The 22,103-nt window shown below is 39.2% G+C and overlaps 1 protein-coding gene across 8 annotated transcripts in view; it reads left to right on the top strand.

Moving 5' to 3' along the window:
- The window catches only part of slc8a4a (solute carrier family 8 member 4a), a 52,652-nt gene that overhangs the window by 24,552 nt on the left and 5,997 nt on the right, over nt 1-22,103 (top strand). For 3 of the 8 annotated variants that reach the window (XM_067375635.1, XM_067375637.1, XM_067375634.1), the window contains exons 3-4: nt 19,070-19,165; nt 21,627-21,777. In XM_067375635.1, coding sequence (XP_067231736.1) covers nt 19,070-19,165; nt 21,627-21,777 — 247 coding nt within the window. Of the gene's footprint in view, nt 1-19,069; nt 19,181-20,142; nt 20,154-20,431; nt 20,437-21,626; nt 21,778-22,103 lie in introns of all 8 variants that reach the window. The other 5 variants (XM_067375632.1, XM_067375631.1, XM_067375638.1 and 2 more) reach the window with 4 other exon arrangements.

Raw genomic sequence — 22,103 nt, 5'->3', positions numbered from 1 at the left:
GGAGCAAACTGGCCCAAAATCTAAAAATTGATCACTGCATAAAAAACCCGATGTTTTCACCTGCCGTGTCTCGAAGTGCAGCAGAGTGCTCGCGCGCTCCCGCGGCCAGGGGATGCAAATCCTGGCGGGGATATGTGCCTTAATTGGCACGACACCCTGGCCGATAAAACTTTGCTGACATTCACATGGACTTTCATCAGTGTTTTTGCTTTAACTGTAAATGCAACAAGTACAAATATTAAAATTCCACGAGCTGGTAAAAGCGGCTGAAATTTACAGTCTTTTTAACAGCTTGCCAATACTTGTTCGACTGCCTTGCTAAGAAGTTTAAGTTACTGTAACCAAATAGTTCTAAACAATATATTTAAGTCAACCACTCAAAACAAGCTCAAATGCTAACGTTACTGACTTAACTTAAAGTCGTCTGTTCAACGCTTTAACCAAGTTTAAGCTACATCTGCTAATGCACAAACATTTGCTAAAAGCTTTCCTCGAAAACTAATACTTTACAAAAAAGCTTTAGGTTAACATCATGTGATAAAATCATCCCCAAGTTTATTATACTCTTACCTGCCTTTTGTCCACACGACGACACCGGTGAACTCGAGGATCCTTAACGGACAGCAGACTACTGAAAGGCGGCAAAGTTGTTGCTGGGCAGATTCTTTCGCTCGGCGATGGGGGTTGAGCTTTCCAGATGTGCGCTGCACAGAGTGCGCACTGCTTACGGTTTGAACATTTTGTGGGGAAACCGTACAAACTTGTCTTTTGAAACTCGTACAACGTTCTTAAGACAACTGTTTAGCTGCAGTCTCCAATTTGGCGCTCTAGCGATTAATAAACAGAATTATTCTTGCGGAAGAACACTGCAGCCGGAGATACGTCTATGACGAGTCACGCAGGGACTTTGCTCCTCCGCAGCGATTCCTACTTGACCGGCCTGAAATAGTCCCAATATAAACACTTATTATAAATGTATAATGATTCGGGGTAAGACAAAAACACGGTTAGGAAAATTGATTGTTAGATGGATGGATTGAAAATGAATGTTGTACATTTTCATTATAAAATTTTTGTAAATCTTAAAACACACAAAAATGTTACAGACAGCAGCTAATCTAATAAAATTTGTATAAAAAGTGGACCTAGCCCAGAGTCTATATTGTTAAAAATAGCATCCATGTCTGACAGTCAATTTTGAATGGAGCCCTTTAGCCTATCTACTGCCCATGTGGGGCCCAACAACAACAGCCCACCCTGAGCCCATGCCCAGCCGAAGCCCAACTAGCCCAAGCGAGGCCCATGTGGGCCCCAACTGGACGTGTTTGCAGGGTTGTAATGAGCGACTGGGGACTAGCGTCCGTCTCAGGCCACTGGTGCTGCTTTAAGCTGCAAAGACAGGCACTGACGTACACAAACATATGACACAAATAAATAATTGAATTGTGTTAATGCCTCAGCTGGGAGCCATAGTGCTGTTATGAAATGCATTTGCACACAAATAGGGATTATTACCGCATGTTATTATTACCGTTGTTTTATGCATTTTGCAAACAGTTTTATTAAAAAGCGACTAAGGGGTGTTTGTACAAAACGCGATTTTACGCAAAATATTGCGATGCTTTGGATTTTCATAAATAAACATTTTAAACTGACATTGCTCTAATTTTGGCTTTTGCTATCACAAGAAACCAGCAGAAGCACCATTTGTAGCCTTAAAGGGGACCTATAATGCCCCTTTTACAAAATGTTATATATACTATATTGCCAAAAGTATTGGAAAACCCCTCCAAATCAAATTCAGGTGTTACAATCACTTTCATGGCCACAGGTGTATAAAATCAAGCCCCTAGGCATGCAGACTGCTTCTACAAACATTTGTGAAAGAATGGGTCGCTCTCAGGAGCTCAGTGAATTCGAGCGTGGTACCGTGATACGTTGCAACCTGTGCAGTAAGTCCATTCATCAAATTTCCTCACTACTAAATATTCCACGGTCAACTGTTAGTGGTATCATAACAAAGGGAATGACAAGGGAACAACAGCAACTCAGCCACAAAGTGGTAGGCCACGTAAATTCACAGAGCGGGGTCAGTGCAGGCTGAGGCGCACAGTGCTCAGAAGTCGCCACTTGTTTTTCAGGGGTTGGGCTTGGCCCCTTAGTTCCAGTGAAAGGAACTCTTAATGCTTTAGCATACCAATTTCATGCTTCCAACTTTGTGGGTACAGTTTGGGGATGGCCCCTTCCTGTTCCAGTGCACAAAGCAAAGTCCATAAAGACATGGAGGAGCGAGTTTGGTGTGGAGGACTTTGACTGGCCTGCACAGAGTCCTGACCTTAACCCGATAGCACACCTTTGGGATGAATTAGAGCGGAGACTGTGAGCCAGGCCTTCTTGCCAACATCACTGCCTGACCTCCCAAATGCGCTTCTAGAAGAATGGTCAAAAATTCCCATAAACACACTCCTAAACCTTGTAGAAAGCCTTCCCAGAAGAGTTGAGGCTGTTATAGCTGCAAAGGGTGGGCCAACCCATCTTCAAACCCTACGGATTAAGAATGAGATGTCATTAAACGGTCATGAAACTCCCCTGTTTGAGCTTGGTCGTTCACACCTCTGAGCTGGAAAATCTCTGTAAAAATGAGCGTGTAAAGCTCTGGAAAAGTGGGAGTGTAGAGGGGGGGAAGAGGGGAGAGAACAACAAATGAAACAGAGACATACAACACACTCATTATACAGAATAATGAATATGAGGACGGAGAAAAATGACAACAAACTCCCAAGCGCAAGGGAGAAATGCGAAAGAATATTTAAAAGGGCTAATACTTTCATTACATTTACGAGTACTATAGTCTCATGATAAACAACACTTAGTTTAACACAGAAAGAATAAAGATATTGTTTAATTTTGTCCATTCTCTAAGTCTTTTGTTCAGCAGAATAATTGTGTCATCGCGTTCAGACACACGTATCAGTGTCCAGTTTGCACATACCTGTAAACGGATACTTTATGCTCTATAATCCACGTGACTAGTGTTGTTAAGCTAATCGCGGAGGTCCTCGCTGAAACCGATCATATGCACGCTCCACGTGCATGCATATCATAACAGTCGTATTTTTCATGTGGTCATATTCAAAGCTTGCTGTGCTGGGGTAAATATATACAACTCGTGTGTCCGAATGCAGAGGTGAATGAGCAGCACTTTTGTGACATTTGAATTCTCCACTGTAATGCGATCTTATGCGAACATATTTTCCAGTTGTGCTGGTAGATCACAGCAAAACAAACCACGTGCACCCAAACTTCTGTTCTGTTCTGTTCTATGTCTGTGAAGATTCAGCTCAAAATACCGCACAGATCATTTATTATAGCTTGTCAAATTTACACCTATTTAGGTGTGAGCAAAAACGCTGCGTTTTTGTGTGTCCCTTTTGCAAATGAGCTGCTGCTCCCGGCCTACTTTCCAGAAGAGGGCGGAGCTTTAACAGCTCGTGCTTCGGTTGCTCAATAACAACAAAGCTGGAGAATCTCACGCAGCCAAAATGACAATTGTCAGTAACAGTGTTCAGCCTTACATTGTTCAAACCAGAGTCGGACACTGTGGCACCAGAGCACCAGTTTTAAAAAACACTTCATATTTTTAAAACATGCCTGTGTTTTGTACCATTCTGCTCTGCTGTGTCTTGTAGAATACAAGCACACGTCATGTGTCAAATATAGAACATTCCATCGCATATCATCTTTATTTCATCACAGGTTCTTTTGAGCCTATCGGCATGAACTTTGTAGCTTCTTTTTTTCCAGGGCACTGTGATGCAGGAGACAATAAAGCAAGAAAGAGATTAAGGCAGATTCATGCCGAAGCCAAAACAGAATAAATCTCTTGCTAACATGCTGCAGATATTTGCATACAATCCGCCAACAAAGTGCAATTCTGTGGTGATATTGACCGGTGAAAAGAGTTCCCCTCATGTGGTTATTTATATAGCTGTCCCAATTTCCAGCATCTTATAGAATCTTAAACACCATAATGAGGCCCCACTCACAAACAGATGTGTGTGATTTACATTTTCCTGTAATACTAGGCAAGAAGAAAAACAATAATAGATGGATAGACATTAACTTTTGCACCTGCCCCACCTCCCTTCTTTTTTTATATTCATGCTCATTTTGTGCCCCGTCTGGCTCTCACCCACATGGTTTAACTTAAACAATTAGGGATTACAGAAGTATATGATTCCAGTGCCAGAGAGAGAACTGTGCTGAAATTAATTACATTCTTCATCTTATCATATCTCAGATCTCTCTCACACACACACACACACACACACATTCCTCCTGTAATTATGAGTCTTGTCTCTGTAACTGAGCTGATCCCTAAAGCCCCACACTCTCTTTCTCTTTGTCTTTTTCCTTCTTTTACTACTTCTCTCTCTCAGTTCTTAATAAGTAGCGTGTGATATTGTTATACAATGCATTCTCATACTTTCTCTGTTACTTTATAACCAAATGATGAAAAGAGATAAATTCTTCTGCAACCATCTCAATGGTTTTAGACCAAATATTATTCAAAGAATTTCCTTTTTCTTTCTCACTGACATGTGGTAATTCTATTGAATTGTTGTATAGTCACCTCATGTCTATATAATTTATTCAGTGTAGACAATTTAACAACATTTATTGGATAAGTGTTTTTTGGTTTTATTTTTTATACTATTATTATTTATCTGGACATACACTATATTGCCAAAGGTTTTGGGATGTAATGCACATGAACTTAAATGACATCCCATTCTTAATCCGTAAGGTTTAAAATGGAGTTGGTCCACCCTTTGCAGCTATAACAGCCTCAACTCTTCTTGGAAAGCTTTCCACAAGGTTTAGAAGTGTGTTTATGGGAATTTTTCACCATTCTTCTAGAAGCGCATTTGTGAGGTCAGGCAGTGATGTTGGTGAGAAGGCCTGGCTCACAGTCTCCGCTCTAATTCATCCCAAAGGTGTTCTATTAGGTTGAGGTCGGGACTCTGTGCAGGCCAGTCAAGTTCCTCCACACCAAACTCACTCCTCCATGTCTTTACGGACCTTGCTTTGTGCACTGGTGCGCAGTCATGTTGAAACAGGAAGGGGCCATCCCCAAACTGTTCCCACAAAGTTGGGAGCATGAAATTGTCCAAAATTTCTTGGTATGCTGAAGCATTAAGAGTTCCTTTCACTGGAACTAAGGGGCCAAAAACAACCCCACACCATAATCCCCCTCCACCAAACTTTACACTTGGCACAATGCAGTCAGGCAAGTACCACTTTCCTGGCAACCGCCAAACCCAGACTCACCCACTGGATTGCCAGACAGAGAAGCGTGATTCGTCACTCCAGAGAACACGTCTCCACTGCTCTAGAGTCCAGCGGCGGTGTGCTTTACCCCACTGCATCCGATCACTTATGTAAGGCTTATTTTCAAACTATTTAAGATTTAGATTATTATGGCAAAGATTAAGGCAAAGTGCTCTTTTAAGAGCACTGTCTCATTGGAAGCTTTCTCTTTGAGTGCATGTTGTTGTAAGTTTCTGTGTGTATGTAATGCATTTGTGTTAATATTTCATTGAGTTATTGAAAAAAGTACAGTTAATGTTATTAATGTTAGGCAACAAACTCAGACCACACACACAAACTCTCTTGTATAAACCCACCTAATCATTTAGATCCAGTGGTTATAACTCTCTGAGCTCCATTATCTAACCTCTATTATTTATACTGTATATTATGGCATCCAGTGGTGTCCACTTTTGACATCATTAGAGCATGTTTGATTTCATCTTTTGCCCAACAGACTGCCAATACAAGGAGGTTGTTTGAGGTGAATGTGACTTACAAAAAAAAAAAAAAAAAAACAGAACTAAAAAAAGAAAAGAAATCTCACCACTGACACTGAGATTTGTCTAACACAAAGAACTGTGGCCCAGAGGGACATCTCTGTTCATATCTTGGTCTTGCTGATGGTACTGCCTATAGAAGTGAACATGTTAACAGGTGGTAACAGCTGTAACCAACTAAACACAATACACTTTCCTCAAATTCCTCTCTCCCAGAAAAAGCTCCCCTCGAAAGCATCCATAGTGATGTTTAGCCCTGATGAGACTATAGCATCTTAGCCTTGAGGCCTAAATAGAAAAACCCAAGCCTTACAGTTGTTAGTGCTGCACCAACTATTTCAACAAAGATGCAGTCCCTTGAGAACCTCTGAAATTCTCCATTTTGTTTCTCCAAGGTAAACCAACCATACTGGCGTCGCACAGACATAATAAGCTCATCTACAACACAAGTCACTTATATTCATTAAAGCAAGACTCGCTACTGCCTTCCAACAACAAAAACAAGGCCAAAAGCAAAGCTAGTGCGGTGAAGATTAACATCAGGGCTGAATACAATCAATTGTTAATGAAGAAGTGGAGCAGATGCCCTAATCAGACCTGTAGAGCGATGGTAAACGAAAAACGGACACGTAGCATGAGGAAACAGGATGAAAATGTGCCATCTTGACTTTCATTCCCTGTAATTGTTAATCTCATGAGAACAAAGAGGCATGTTCTCATCAGCAGTCTGAATGTGAATGTTTCTCAGACATGAGGGATAGGAAAGGAGAGATAAGCATGCTAATATATAGCAGCTAGCATCTGGAGCGGTGGCTAATCCAGCTGCGCTTCATTAAAGCGCACATCAAAGACACCGAACTGTGGCGCGAAGGAGGAGGGGAGAAGGGGGATCTGAGAGAGAGAGAAAGGCACAGACAAAATTTCTCAAGGGTCTGATCAGATCAGTCAACTATTTATGAAAGCAGAAAGCCATGACACCCCAGTGCCTTTGTTAGGTGCTGACAGACATTTGCTGAGTGTGTTTTCTTAGTAAAATCATTCATTTTTAACCTCTCATTAGTGTCTGGCACACTTTCTGAGCAGCTCTCACTGTGTTGGCCTTGATGAGAAATGAGTTCATAGAGCTTTGTGTTGTAAATTACCAGCAGAGAAATCATGGTGTTTAGTATTTATGATCACACTTAAAACTCGGCCAATGAGAAGCCATTTATCTGTACACTAAATGCAATGTGACAGTGTCAGCCAATCAGGCCAATGTCAAGTTAAAGATTTTAGACCAATGAGATTTTGTAGTGGGTGGGACTAAGAAGCATAATGCTGCACAATTACACCAGTTCAGATGCAGCAATTTGTAACTTGAATGTGTGAGGCTTCCAGCCTCATTTGTTTCCAGTTATTTTTGCTGCACAAAAAAACAAAAAAAAAATGCTGCTTGATGTTGCAAACAGATGTTTATCATGTTATTTAAAGGTATCCACGTAATTGTAATCGCAGTGGGCTACGTTTCCCAAAAGCATTAAGCTTAAGTTGGTGGCAATGGAGCTACTATCAATTTAGGCTTACGATGCTTTTGGGAAACACAGCCCTGGTTGTAGCACATATTAGCTTTACAATTTACAGCACTTTTTATTATTTATTTACCTATCCACCTTGTTCCTGACAAGCCTACTGTGTTTTGAATTATAGGTGGCACTTCCGGTTTCAAATTCAAAAAGACTGAAATTAATAATTTAAAGGTGCCCTAGAACCAGTTTTAATAAGATGTAATATAAGTCTAAGGTGTCCCCTGAACGTGTCTGTGAAGTTTCAGCTCAAAATACCCCTTAGATTTAAAAAAAAAAAAATGTAACTGCCTATTTTGAGCCATAATTATATATGTACCGATTCAGTGCGCAGCCCCTTTAAATTTCGCGCTCCCCGCCCTCGAGCTCTCGACTGCCTTAACCAGCATAAACAAAGTTCACACAGCTAATATAACCCTCAAAATGGATCTTTACAAAGTGTTCGTCATTCATGCTGCATGCATGCGTAGGATCATGTGAGTATAGTATTTATTTGGATGTTTACATTTGATTCTGAATGAGTTTGAGGCTGTGATCCGTGGCTAACAGGCTAAAGCTAACATTACACACTGTTGGAGAGATTTATAAAGAATGAAGATGTATTTATGCATTATAAAGACTGCAAGTGTTTAAAAATGAAAATAGCGACGGCTCTTGTCTCCGTGAATATAGTAAGAAACGATGGTAACTTTAACCACATTTAACAGTACATTAGCAACATGCTAATGAAACATTTAGAAAGAATTTACAAATATCACTAAAAATATCATGATATCATGGATCATGTCAGTTATTATTGCTCCATCTGTCATTTTTCGCTATTGTCCTTGCTTGCTTACCTAGTCAGTTGATTCAGCTGTGCATAGATCCAGACATTTTGCCCTTGTCTAATGCCTTGAACATGAGCTGGCATATGCAAATATTGGGGTCGTGCATTTTAATGATCCCGACTGTTATGTAACAGTCGGTGTTATGTTGAGATTCGCCTGTTCTTTGGAGGCCTTTTAAACAAATTCTTATTTACATAAGAAGGAGGAAACAATGGTGTTTGAGACTCACTGTATGTCATTTCCATGTACTGAACTATTGTTATTCATCTATGCCAAGGTAAATTAAATTTTTCATTCGATGGCACCTTTAAAATCATAAGGTTGTCCTACAAATAAAGCTTATCTGTGAATGAGCTGTCAATTTTCCTTCATGTTTTATTTTCAGACATCATGAGAATAACGTAACACTTGGTATTTTAAAGTGACATGTTATAACAAGAATATCTATATGGCAAGAGTTTTTTTCATTTGCTTCAGTTTCTTTTCCTTATGATTATTTTCTTTTTTTCCTTTTGCATTCCGCTGTAATAGTATGAAAAAGGACAACATATACTGCACATTTGTGGTATGTTCTCCTGATTTAATTTATGATATATCCCATTAATAATTCACTGGAATGCATGAAGAATCTCTCGTTTTTCTCCTCAAATCCACATGTCTCTTTCCAGGTTTGTTTTCACAGGTAAATACAATTTATTATCTGTCAAAATCACGGATATCACTTTGAAATAGTATCATGCAATGCTGAAGTTAATGAACATTTTGATTAAGGTAATGTATGTTACATAATACAGATATATATTATTACAGTGATATTTAACCTGTCCGTTATTGCTATGGAAAGAATTGTGCTTTTGGGGTTATTTATGGTCTGTTGAAAGTACCTTGTGATGCTTTTACACTTTTAAATGTCCTTTTAATGCTCCATGGTTGAAGGGTGAGTACAATAATGTACATCTCATTGTACCCATTTAAAAAAAACAAAAAAAATAAAAAGGTATTTTTGCATTCATAGAGCGAGCCTTTTACTGACTGTTTACAGGAAGTAAAAAACAAAATGGAGGAGAATTTATGAAGGAAGTGAAAAGAAAACTATTAAAGGTAGGGTAGGCAATTTCGGAGAGGCTAGTAATAGCAAGCTTTGAAAGCATTTGATCCCACCCTCCCTTCACAGCGTCTTCAAAGCCACGCCTCCTCCAAAACACATGAATGCACACAGCCAGAGCATAGTCTGCAAAGCGTCACGAGATGACAGACGACATTAAATTACCTCATGTCTCAAAGCACCTAACATTACAATAATAATGAATGTGAACAACCACCTGACTGCTGCAGATTCATTTTTGTGTTGATAGTGTTGCCATAGAAACATGAACCGCTCCAAGTAGAACATCACAGGTTGCCATCTCTTAATGGACTATATGCATGGAGCATTCTTTAGAACTTCTGCATTAATATAAGCCAGCGTGAAAACTTGTGGTAAGATGTCATTTGCTGGTGGTTTGAGCATCAGTAGTGTAATACTTAGTTTATAATCAGAATATAGTCACTTAAATCGTCAGGCATAACATTAATTTAGTTATTCAAACATAAGACAGCATAAAAAATAAATAAATAAAGACGTACCTCATGTTTCTCCTCGACTAAATTCAATTCGACCATCAGTTTTCACATTTTTTTGTGTGAAAAAAAAAACCTTAAAAAAATAAATATTTATTGTGCACTTTAGTTAGATTAATTGAATTAAATGTTTTTACAAGTGTGCTGAAATCATTGATCTTGCGCTGCACTGCCTGACAGCTGCTGTGATTATAAAGGGAAAGTGCAGTGTTATTTTATAATGTTTAATATTTAGTCAAAAACGAATTAAAAAATATTTAGAGGAAATGGCTGTAATGCGCAAATAAATGCTACTTTGCCGCCACCTGCTGGTTAAAGTGGTAATTATTGTCTTTTTTATTAAGTGTTTTCTATCAAATGTTGGATTTCCTACATTTTTAAACGTTCGGTTTCACAATGGGGACAATCTCAGAGGATGAACAAATAATGTTTGTGGTCATCACATTAAAAATAACATTTGAAGTGCTGGGGGAAAAAATGTGTGTGTGTGTCTAGTTACAGACACAGTGTTTTTAAACTATCCTAATAGCTTTGTCTTTATTGCAATCAATAAAACTGGTTTATTGGCAAATTAGGTAAATGTAATAACAGCATGAAAATATAAATACAACATTAAAAAGTCAACCACTGATGGTTTTGTGTCAATGTACAGCAACTACAGAATGAACAGCTAACAGTTCACCAGAAATGCCCGAGCTGGCTAAACGACAACCAGGAAGTAACCGTGCATATAGCCTATTATGTTACAACATGGCATGAATGCAGCATAAGCTTGTTTTTTTGGTTCCAGAGAAACTGTAAAAGGTGTCTGCTGTTTGTTTGCGGCTCACAGTGACTGTGTGTTTACAACTCTGCATATCATGAAAAGCTCTGATGTGATGTCTGTGTGAGCAGGGTGCGCAGAGGTATGGAAATACATGTTTACAGGTAGGTAAGACATCCTATCATTGTATTCGGACAGAATTCAATGATTGGACAAACATTTTGAGACTTCCACAGAAGATATATGTACATTTTTTAGTATTTACACCCCTTCTATTATTGATTGCTATCAGGATGCGAAGAGTGTGTCAACCAGTATAACAAAAAGTATTTATGAAAAATGTTGCCTACCCTACCTTTAATCTCATTCTGGCACTGAAAGTGGTTGAAGTATTGGAAATGCTGTTTTGTTGTGTATTTGTGTGAGAAATTAAATTTAAAAAGAATAAGTTCATCCAAAAATCTTTTGTTTTTTTCTGTGGAGCATGAAATTGGATATGTTGCTTCAGTCCCCACCTGACTACATAACTAGCTTAACTAAAAAAGACTCAGCTTTATTTTGCTGGTGAACAGCATGGTTGTGCAGGTAAACCAGCACTAAACAGCCTTTAGCAGCATGAAGACTCGTGTGTGACTCTTGCAGTTTGTGTGGACTGATGATGTTATGGGTGCTTGTGTTAAAGCCTAAAGCTTAACAGCAATCTGCTTTCACCCAGCATGTGCCCAATGCAGCTGTCTGCCGCCCCACGGCAGAAACCACTTCCTCTACAAGCCATTTAATCACCTCTACCTTAGGATATCTGTTCATCTATCTGTTTGTCATTTAAACCCTGTCTCGATTTCTCTCAATATTTTCAGCTCCCATCTCTCTGCACTGCAAAAATAATTTCCTTAAAAAAAGAAAAGGTAATTTAACTGTGAAGCAAAACTGTGATAATAAGACAATAAGAGAATATATACAAAATGCTTAATACAACTGCAAAATTGTGAATTTTCACGATTTATACCAAACAAAGCATTTTGTGAATATATGTATGTGTGTGTATATGAACATTCTGTCATCGTTTGCAAACTGGATTAGTGGATTAGTCTGATTCACGAATGAATCATTCAAAGCAGTTTTGTGAACTGGATTAACTGACTCATTGCAAACATTTGATTCAAAAGAGTGCTTTTTTCACGAATTACACCTCACTAACTCTCTCATGTACATTCCAAAGAGAGTCAAAAATTTCAAGGAATTACAACATAAAGTACATTTCAGTTTGTTCCTCACATCACAAACCTATTAAATTACTCCTTGGGCTTCATTTAAAAAATGCTGCGTAGAAACCCTCCTACATTTCATCTTACAATCATTTCTCAAAAGTGAAAACGCGTGATTCAGAGAATGAACATACACACAAAAAAACCTGGGTGCGCCTCTACTAGATGTGAATTCTATAAATCGCAAATTATCTTAAAATTGTGCGTAGAAAATGGTTTCAGATCGCCGCCTTATAAACACTGCATTATGTTTCATTAACGTAGTTCACGAGGAACAAGTCAAATAACCTACCCAATCATTACGTCATCTTAATGATTACGTCATCTCAACCAGCTGTCAACAATCTGTAATCAACGTATCTACCCAATCGGCATGAGTTCAGGCCTGTATATAATCACAGTCAAAACTCACCCAAGGATCCTCAACAGTTTCCAGAATCCCTCCACCACCCCGTCTCCACACACTCTCTGGGTTACTTCATATAATCTAAAAGTGGGGGGGGGGGGTACTCTGTGTTCGGGCCGATTACCGAGCTCGGAGCCCTCTCCCCGGACAGCACGCCAAATACGTTTACCAATTTATTTACCTGACTTATTTGTAAGTGTGAACTCGTGAACTAATTAATGTTATTAAAGGATTAGTTCACTTCAGAATTCAAATTTCCTGATAATTTACTCACCCCCATGTCATCCACGATGTTTATGCCTTTCTTTCTTCAGTCGAAAAGGATCAATGGGTTGAAGGTCAAAATTGATAGCCTGACTTCGTCATACTCATATTCTAGGCAGAATGTGAGTCTGATACTGCTCCATTGCACTTGAATTATGGGGCGAACCAGTAAAAAAAAACAAACTCTGCACTCAATTGGATAGACCTACAACCAATCAGAGCAACGCAGTAAGTGATGTATGTTGAACTTGTACTTAAACTTTTGCCGAATCCCGTTGGAAGGACGGCAAACACATCTTTCTCATCGACAAATGCCTTGATTGCGGTTCTTTGTTCGTCTTTTAAAATTAATGCGCTGTCGATTTCTTTTATTACAGACGTGGTAGCGGAATCTAAACATCTTACTTCTCCAGCTGCAGTCAGTCATCGTTGGTGAAAACCAATTCAACCCAAGCGCTCTTTGATGACGTGGGTGGTTACGTAACCGCAGATAGCCTGTCCATCATCGATTAAACCCCGCCCTGGCAATTTGATTGGCTCGGCCTTCTGGAAGCCGAGCATAATTACTCCACAATGGATCGAGTCCAGACCGAACTTCCCGTCCAAAAAATGTTGTGGGCGGGGTTTGGGCTGGCATCCAGGCTACAAAATTGCAGTTTCAATGCAGTTTCAGAGGGTTCTACACAATCCCCGCAGAGGAATAAGGGTCTTAGCTAGCGAAATTATCGTCATTTTCTAAAAAAAATAAAATAACAATAATAATAATAATAATGTTCAAATGCTCATCTTGCACTAACTCGACGTAATCACGTAATCAAAAGGTCACGCTTGACGTAGCCGGAAGTACTGAGCAAGTATTTACAAAACGAACTTGCAAAGACTAAGTCAGACGGCCTTTACAAAAAAAGGTAAAACAATTATGTCAGACAATTTTGAAGTTGGAGGAAGTACCACGGTTTTTCACCAAACCATGGTACTTCCGCCTACATCACGCTTGACCTTTCCAACATGATTACATAATGCGTGGTGAATCGCAGAGCAATGCAAGATGAGCATTTGTGGTTAAAAGGTATATTATTATTTTTTATTTTTTTAGAAAATTACAGATCGTTTTGCTAGATAAGACCCTTATTCCTCGAGTGGGATCCTGTAAGCCCTTTGAAGCTGCATTAAAACTGCAATTTGGACTTTCAACCCATTGAACCTTGTTGAAGTCCACTATATGGAGAAAAAATCCTGAATATTTTCCTCAAAAACCTTTCAAATATTTCTTTTCAACTAAACAAAGAAAGATATAAACATCTTGGATGACATGGGGGTAAGTAAATTATCAGGAAATTTTAATTCTGAAGTGAAGTAATCCTTTAACATAAAAGAGCACCAGTCGTTGTCCAAATCATTTATTTGAGAATGGATAGTAGCAAGAATTGCTTAGATTTCCAAATACCTGCAGTACTCCACTCTGCCACAAGGAAAAGTGTGTCTATCTCCTTATAACCTGAAGTGGTGCTGCCCTTTTCCATGTCAAAGACCATTTTTAGAAATATGAACATTGCCATGGATTTTATTGTATGCACACTCTAAGTTCAAATCTGTGGATACATATCAATGAGGCCCCAGAATACTTGAAATGTAGTGCAAGTGTCCTGGACCACTTTTACAAAGCCTGAAAGTCCCTATACGTTACAGTTGCATTAGAAAAAGCAACCAAAACTGCTCCTTTTGTGTTCCAAGAAAAAAAGAAAGTCAAATGGAACGGCATCAGATGAAACTATCTCTGTAATGTGTTTTCCTGTTCCCTTCCTTCATCTTTCTCCAGATGCACTTGTCTCTCTATATCTACATCTATCCGAATGCATGACTAGAGCTTTTCCTTGTGTTTTCTTCTGTTTCTTTCCTTCGCCCCAGTCTCATGAATTTGTGAAGCAATCTGTCTGTATGTTTGTGTGTAAGTGTGTGTGTATTTTTCAGAGAGAATGAAAGCGAGATTGATCTTCCTCGTTTATGCTTACAGTGCTTCTTTTGATAGTTTGGCTGCGGTATTTACCCTTGCTTCTTTAACTTTGAGAACGTGCATGCATTAAAGCACCGTTCAATTAAGAAAACTGGCCGCTGTTTTATCAGCATCACCTTTCTATTTCTGTTTCTAAATGTAAGTCCTCCTCCCTTTTTACTTTGCCACCATCTCGCTATTTCTCCCTCCTCCTCCTTGACTCCATCTCTGTCTTTCCTTTGCCTAAGGCCTATACTTTTATCATTCCCCGCACTCTAGCTACCTGTTGCCATGCCAACCCCATAATTTAGTGTCCTACACAATGCAGTGTGTACACCTGCCTCATGTACTCGCCTTACCGAGTGAATGCATGAGAATCTTACCTGCTGAAGGTGCATTTAATGACTCATTTAAAACCGAGCTTTTAATGTTCCGCCTCCTGCGCTCGCCCTGTCATCTCCGCAGCCCACACAAGCTCTATAAAGACCCTCTTCAGCTCAAGAGAGCCCAGTGCATGGAGGGACTATTTTTATTGCAAACACTGTTAATGTGCTCACTTATTGAGTTGACACCATGTGTGTGGCTGTGTAAATTTGTGAATTTCACCCATGACAACTTTAGTGCTTGCTGAATGGCTGAAGTGTTTCTGTGTTTGAACTGCCGTGTGTGTATTCATGCCTGTTAGCGTACGTACAGGCTGTGCATGTGAGTGTGAAGTGGATAGATTTGGAAGTGAGCAGCTGTGAGTTTCAGACCGCATTAAGGTCCCTTGTTCATTTTTTTAATTTGCTTTGTTTATGCACATCTGTCTCTTTCTTTGGTGGGGAGTGTTTGCCTCAGTGAGTAATAGCTCTAATTACAGCTGAGAGCTACCGTGTGGGGTTAAGGTACCTGGTCACAGAGATGACGCCACTGTGGATCCCTGGCATCATGGTTAATTGTTTCCTGCATTCCGTTATCCTCATCCGTCCTTATCCTGCTGTTTGTGTGGATCTTCTTATCTCCAACATCCATGCCAAAGCAACTAGAATAAAAAAACTGTTTCATCTTAAAAGAGCCATCTCTACACTTGACAGCAATAGCTGTAAATGCAGTGCAAAGTATTATTCGAACTACATGTAAATGGATTCTGAACACATTTTATTTTATATGTACACTGCATATATATATATATATAGAGAGAGAGAGAGAGAGAGAGAGACAGCTTTCTGCTCAGAGTACATATGGTCCCTCTCTAAATAGTGTTATTAACACTAAAGCAGAGTTAAAGTTAATGAGATAATTAAACAATTAATTAAGTGATGATTTTGCATAAGTGATGAACACCTCCTGTTAACAAGCAGAATCACTGAAGAAAAGAGAAACACAAGGACTACAGCTGGCTTCAGTCACAGCCTTATTAATTGCTTAATTATCTCATTTACTTTACCTCTGCTTCAGTGTTATTTTAATACTATTTAGAGAGGGACCATAATGTACTCTGAGCAGAGTTGATTTAACTCTGGGGATTTTACTTTGTGTGTATATATATGAAGAGTTCAGATGCAAAAGCCTCTAAGTGCCATCTAAAATTTTCTTCTATTAGCATTTTTATCAAGCTTGTATGTTTATGTTCAGTTATTTCGCTTTAATGGCAATGAAAAGGACCTATTAATTGCCATTAAAGTGAAATTACATAACCTAAACATACAAGCTTGATAAAAATGCTCATTTTAGAAGAAAAATTCAGATGGCACTTAGAAGTTTTTGCATCTGAAGTCTTCATATATATATATATATATATATATATATATATATATATATATATATATGAATACTACTAATTATCTCTTCATCACGGCACCTGTTAGTGGGTGGCATATATTAGGCAGCATGTGAACATTTTGTCCTCAAAGTTGATGTGAAGCAGGAAAAATGTGTAAGAGTAAGAATTTGAGCGAGTTTGACAAGGGCCAAATTGTGATGGCTAAACGACTGGGTCAGAGCATCTCCAAAACTGCAGCTCTTGTGGGGTGTTCCTGGTCTGCAGTGGTCAGGATCTATCAAAAGTGGTCCAAGGAAGGAACAGTGGTGAACCGGTGACAGGGTCTTGGGCGGCCAAGGCTCATTGATGCACGTGGGGAGCAAAGGCTGGCCCGTGTGGTCTGATCCAACAGACGAGATACTGTAGCTCGAATTGCTCAAGAAGTTAATGCTGGTTCTGATAGAAAGGTGTCAGAATACACAGTGCATCACAATTTGTTGCGTATGGGGCTTCATAGCTGCAGACCATTCAGGGTGCCCATGCTGACCCCTGTCCAGCTCTGAAAGCACCAACAGTGGGCACAAGAGCATCAGAACTGGACCACGGAGCAATGGAAGAAGGTGGCCTGGTCTGATGAATCACATTTTATGTTACATCACGTGGATGGCCGAGTGCGTGTGCGTCGCTTACCTGAGGAACACATGGCACCAGGATGCACTATGGGAAGAAGGCAAGCCAGCGGTGGCAGTGTGATGCTTTGTGCAATGTTCTGCTGGGAAACCTTAGGTCCTGCCATCCATGTGGATGTTACTTTGACATGTACCACCTACCCAAGCATTGTTGCAGACCATGTACACGCTTTCATGGAGACGGTATTCCCTGGTGTCTGTGGCCTCTTTCAGCAGGATAATGCGCCTTAATACAAAGCAAAAATGGTTCAGGAATGGTTTGAGGAGCACAACAAAGAGTTTGAAGTGTTGATTTGGCCTCCAAATTCCCCAGATTTCAATCCAATCGAGCATCTGTGGGATGTGCTGAACAAACAAGTCCGATCCATGGAGGCCCCACCTCGCAACTTACAGGACTTAAAGCATCTGGTGCCAGATACCACAGAACACCTTCAGGGGTCTAGTGGAGTCCATGCCTCGATGTGTCAGAGCTGTTTTAGCAGCAAAAGGGGGACCAAAGGGGGATTTTTTTTTTTTTTCTCAGGATTCTTTGATGGATAGAAAGTTCAAAAGAACAGCATTTATTTAAAGTATTTTTGTAACAACCTTTACTTCACTTTTGATTCAAGTATTGTTTTATATAATAATAACTGTATATAATATTGTAATAAAAAATATTAATGGAGCAATAGGTAATTTTAGCATTTTACCACAACTTTTTTTGTTTTGGAAAGGGGGCATGTTGATGGATTCAGTGGCAAAATCTGCCAGAAGTTACTAAAAATTCTGAAATTGAGATGTTGAGATGCTTATTTCCAACACTAAATTTGTTTTCCTAGTCCTTGTATTTAATACTTTTGAGTTTATTGTTTGACACTGCCACAAACTCTAGTGTAGACAATATGTTTACAGGTTTTCGGATGTAGTCAGGACATCTGCAGATCCAGAGAAAAAAGAGAGAAACGGGGGATGGGATGCACATGTTACAATCATGTAGGATAAGCACGGTGGGCTAATTAATAAAGAACAAGTCCTAATGAATTTAATTACACACACGTCTGGCCAATGAAAGCAGCACAGCAAAGAGAGGTGGGCAGAGAGAAAATTAGTTCTAGCATGTAATAGAGGGATTACAGTACAAAACAGCAGCAGAAACGTGTGTTTACACAGCAAATGCAAATGTACCTGAGCATGCCTAACAGACCTTTTGTTTTTGAAAATGCCTTTGTAAAAAATGCCTTTGCAATCTTGCAATCAGTTCACTTCTCTTCCTTTATGTCTTCATATCCAAGATTAGACACAAAACTCTTTTTATTGAAGCAAGCTCAGTTTTTGGACTTCAGTATTTCTAAAGCTCTGCGTACAGCCATGGTTACCACAAAACAATACTGTGGTTATTGAGTGCCACCATCTTTTTTTCGCTAATTTAATTAAATCATCCCCTTGTTGCTGTTTTACAGCTTTTCTGTAGACAGTGTTTATCAACCATGACCAGTGTTCTGTGTGCTAATAATGACAAATGGTGATTTGCCATGGCTAACCACCTGCTTCCTAAGCACAATAACATTGTACCGCAGCCCCGTCTGCTGCATGTTTCTGCCTCTCTGAGAGAATCAGCTCTTCTGCTTTAGCACTTGCACCCACTGCATAAAGCTATCAGAAAAGGAAAGAGGAAATTAACCCACATTTTTCGATAATTGTTCATTCAATGAATATTATGGATGTTACATACACTCATTGGGGTTCAAGCATAAAAACAAGCAGAATGAATTTAGGTGTAAATTATTCATAAATCCATTCCTACATCAATTGTTGCTTTGAACTGAAAGCGACAGTCTACATAAGAATGGTTTTACAAACGATTTACACAGAATAAATCTTCCATTGCCTTTCCTCAGCTCTTTCTCCCAGTTTTTATCAATGGCTGCTGCTGCATAGCTATCTCAATGTTTCTTTATAATCTGCTTTTTAGGTAGTTTTTCTTGCCATTGTCGCCTTTCGCTTACCTACTAGGGAGTTTGTTACACGCTTTCTTTGTACAGCTACATTGAGCCATCAAAATTTTCTGTCTTTGTCCAACACAGGAAGATCCTGGAGGTGAAGATCATTGATGATGAGGAGTATGAGAAGAACAAAACCTTCACCATCCACCTGGGGGAGCCGGTGCTGCTGGAGATCGGGCAGAAACACGGTCAGTGGATCTCTGTTGGACATCCACACTGACTCCATCTGCAGAGTTCTATGGCTTTGTATTAGAATACAGATTGGGGTCTCTCTGTAATATTGTATTAATAGCTTCCACATCTATCCCTGAATAATTCAGGAACAGATTTGAAGGACAAGGTTTCTTTGTGTGAATGGAGCGAATAAAGGGAGACACTGGACTGTGGTCTTATAATGTGTGACTTGTTATAATGGGAGAGCAGGAGCAGGCAGTAACTGGTCGCTTTGAGAGTGGCCATGTTGAAGCAATATCTCTAGGCCATTTCTGCACATTAATTATGTACTAACTGCACTAATTTAATGTTCATCCCCATTCTCTTCAAAATGCCATACTGTTATGGAATCCAATTATGAATAAGTATTTTTTGATGATTTTTGACTTTCAGTCTCTTCAACGCTTCTCTAGAACACACAAAGAGATGTTTATTTCCTGCTCATATATATAGTGCTACTACAACATGATAAATTGCAGCTGATTATAATAAACACAAAGGGACGAATTCACTTAAAAGTTGTGATGCTTTATTTGCAGTATTTTAGCCCAAAAACCTGCTTCAAGTTCACTATTCATCCACAATCTAGTTCAGTGGTTTTCATAATGCAAGCTGGGGACCACAAGAGCGTTCTAGGGGTTCTTCAGAAAATTTGAGATATTTATTTCTATTTTTTTTTCTCGCAAAATGCATTTTTAAGGCTTTCAAAGGTAACTTAAATAAAATATGTTAAACGCAGTAATTTTTCAAAATATTTTAAACATTTACATATTTATATTAAAATATAAATATTACATGAAAGACTTAAAATTGGATTTTTAATATTAAAATTACTTAAGCTATTAAAAATGAAAACTTCAAATTAAAAATGAAAACCAAAAATAAAAAAATAAAAGCTCATTTAAGATATTAAAGTGGACCTATAATGCCCCTTTTACAAGATTTAATATAAGTCTCTGGTGTCCCCAGAATGTGTCTGTGAAGTTTCAGCTCAAAATACCCCATAGATCATTTATTGTAGCTTGTCAAATTTGACTAGCATGTGCCATCATTTTAATCTTTTGTGCAAATCCAGCCCTGAATTGACTCTCGTTTGTGAAGCGGTCCAGTGTAAAATGATGGCATGGCAACAACACTCTACAACAACTGTTCCTCTTCTCCAAAGCAGCCCAACATGGCCTCAACACCTTTGTTGCATGTTCTCGGGGGAAGGGTTTATGTCAATTTTAGGGTTAGTGATGTCACTAACCCAGGAAGAAGCTTGTTGAAGTCCCTACCAGCTGTTTGTTGCAGTCCTTAAATAATGAATTCTTTAAAAGTTTTTTGGGAATATCCCGGACGAGCCCCCATCTGTTAGATCTCCCTTTGCATTGAATTTTTAGTGTCATAACTTTACAGATGTTGTTTATGCTCTAACAGCAACATTACAGACTAAAAAAGTGAAATGATAATCAACCACCCCTTTAATAATTTTAACTATAATAATACGTTGGTGCCGATAGCCTAGTAGGCAGCACGCTGACAGATAGCGCTGTTGCTCTTCGGGTGACCTGAGTTTGAGTCCGAGCTCACCAGGGTTGCCAGGTTCTCTCAACAAAACCCACCCAATTGCTACTCAAAACTAGCCCAAAACTAACCCAATCGCATTTCAGTGGGGATACACCGGTAAAAATCATGTTCCAGGGGGGTAAAATCTGCGTTTCTAGGGTTCCCCTGGTAAAATTTGCATTCCAGAGGCTAATGTTATTTGGGGTCACTTCAACCTGTGGACATCAAAAACAACCCGCGGCAACAGTGTTAAAGTAGTCCATTTCCGATGGAAATCTGCGGACTTGGCAACACTATAGCTCGCGGACGTTTCCTGATTCTGCCCCCCTCTCTCTCCCACTTCATTTCCTGTCTGCTTATTGTAAAATAAATAAATAAATAAATAAATCTTTTAAAAAGTATATAGATTATAATATACCAATTATACTAAAACAACACTAATTGACAACCTAAAAATTTAAATAATCTGAATATAGTTTTTTATGGTGCAAACAAAAAGTTTTCCTATTTCTTGTGATATTCATACAATTTACTTTGACTTTAGTTTATAAAAGTTAATGATTTATTTTGAAAAGTTGCTGAATTGTCACAACCAACAATGCCAGATTACTGCAGTCTGCTGCATCCTCTACAGCCTGCAAGATGGAAACATGAGCATGCAAATTGTGTTCAACACAGATTTTTGGCCTCATTTGCACCGTTACTTGATTTACAAAATTCCTTTAGTGAATTGGATGCTGCAACAAGCAAAGACCGTGCATGCAAATAAACAGCGCTACCAGTGGTGCAATTCATTCTTCATGAATTTCCTCATAAATTCGTAAGTTCTACTGTCTCAGATTAGTAATACATGTGCAAACTCCACACAGCTCAGTAGATGTTCGATGTGTCTTCTACTGACAGGTGACTCTAATGATAACAAACCAGCGGTGGGGGCCGAGGAAGAGGAGGTGGCCAAGATGGGGTGTCCGAGTCTGGGAGAGCACACCAAACTGGAGGTGGTCATAGAGGAATCCTATGAGTTTAAGGTAAGTCCTGTGAAACAGAACAACACAGCTTTCATGAAATGGTCTTACCTGCTCAATCTCTCACATTCAATTTATCTGAATCCTTACCTCCTCGTTCCCATGGTGACAGTCTCAATACTAAAGGTCAATGGGGTCAGGTAGCTCAGGGATTCAGAAGAGATTTGAGGTGGAAACACTGTATTACTCCCTCTAAGATTATCTGCAGCCCTCTGAATGCAAAAACGCAAATGGCTAGGACAGGATGACATTGGAGAAAATGAAATTCTGACAGGGTTGTGCATAGACGCCCACAACCTCACTGAAATCAGTTTAGCTGAGACCTCTGT

This window comes from Chanodichthys erythropterus, chromosome 22 (assembly GCF_024489055.1).
Source record: "Chanodichthys erythropterus isolate Z2021 chromosome 22, ASM2448905v1, whole genome shotgun sequence".
Taxonomy (NCBI): Eukaryota; Metazoa; Chordata; class Actinopteri; order Cypriniformes; family Xenocyprididae; genus Chanodichthys; species Chanodichthys erythropterus.
This window is presented reverse-complemented; position numbering and strand designations above follow the sequence as displayed.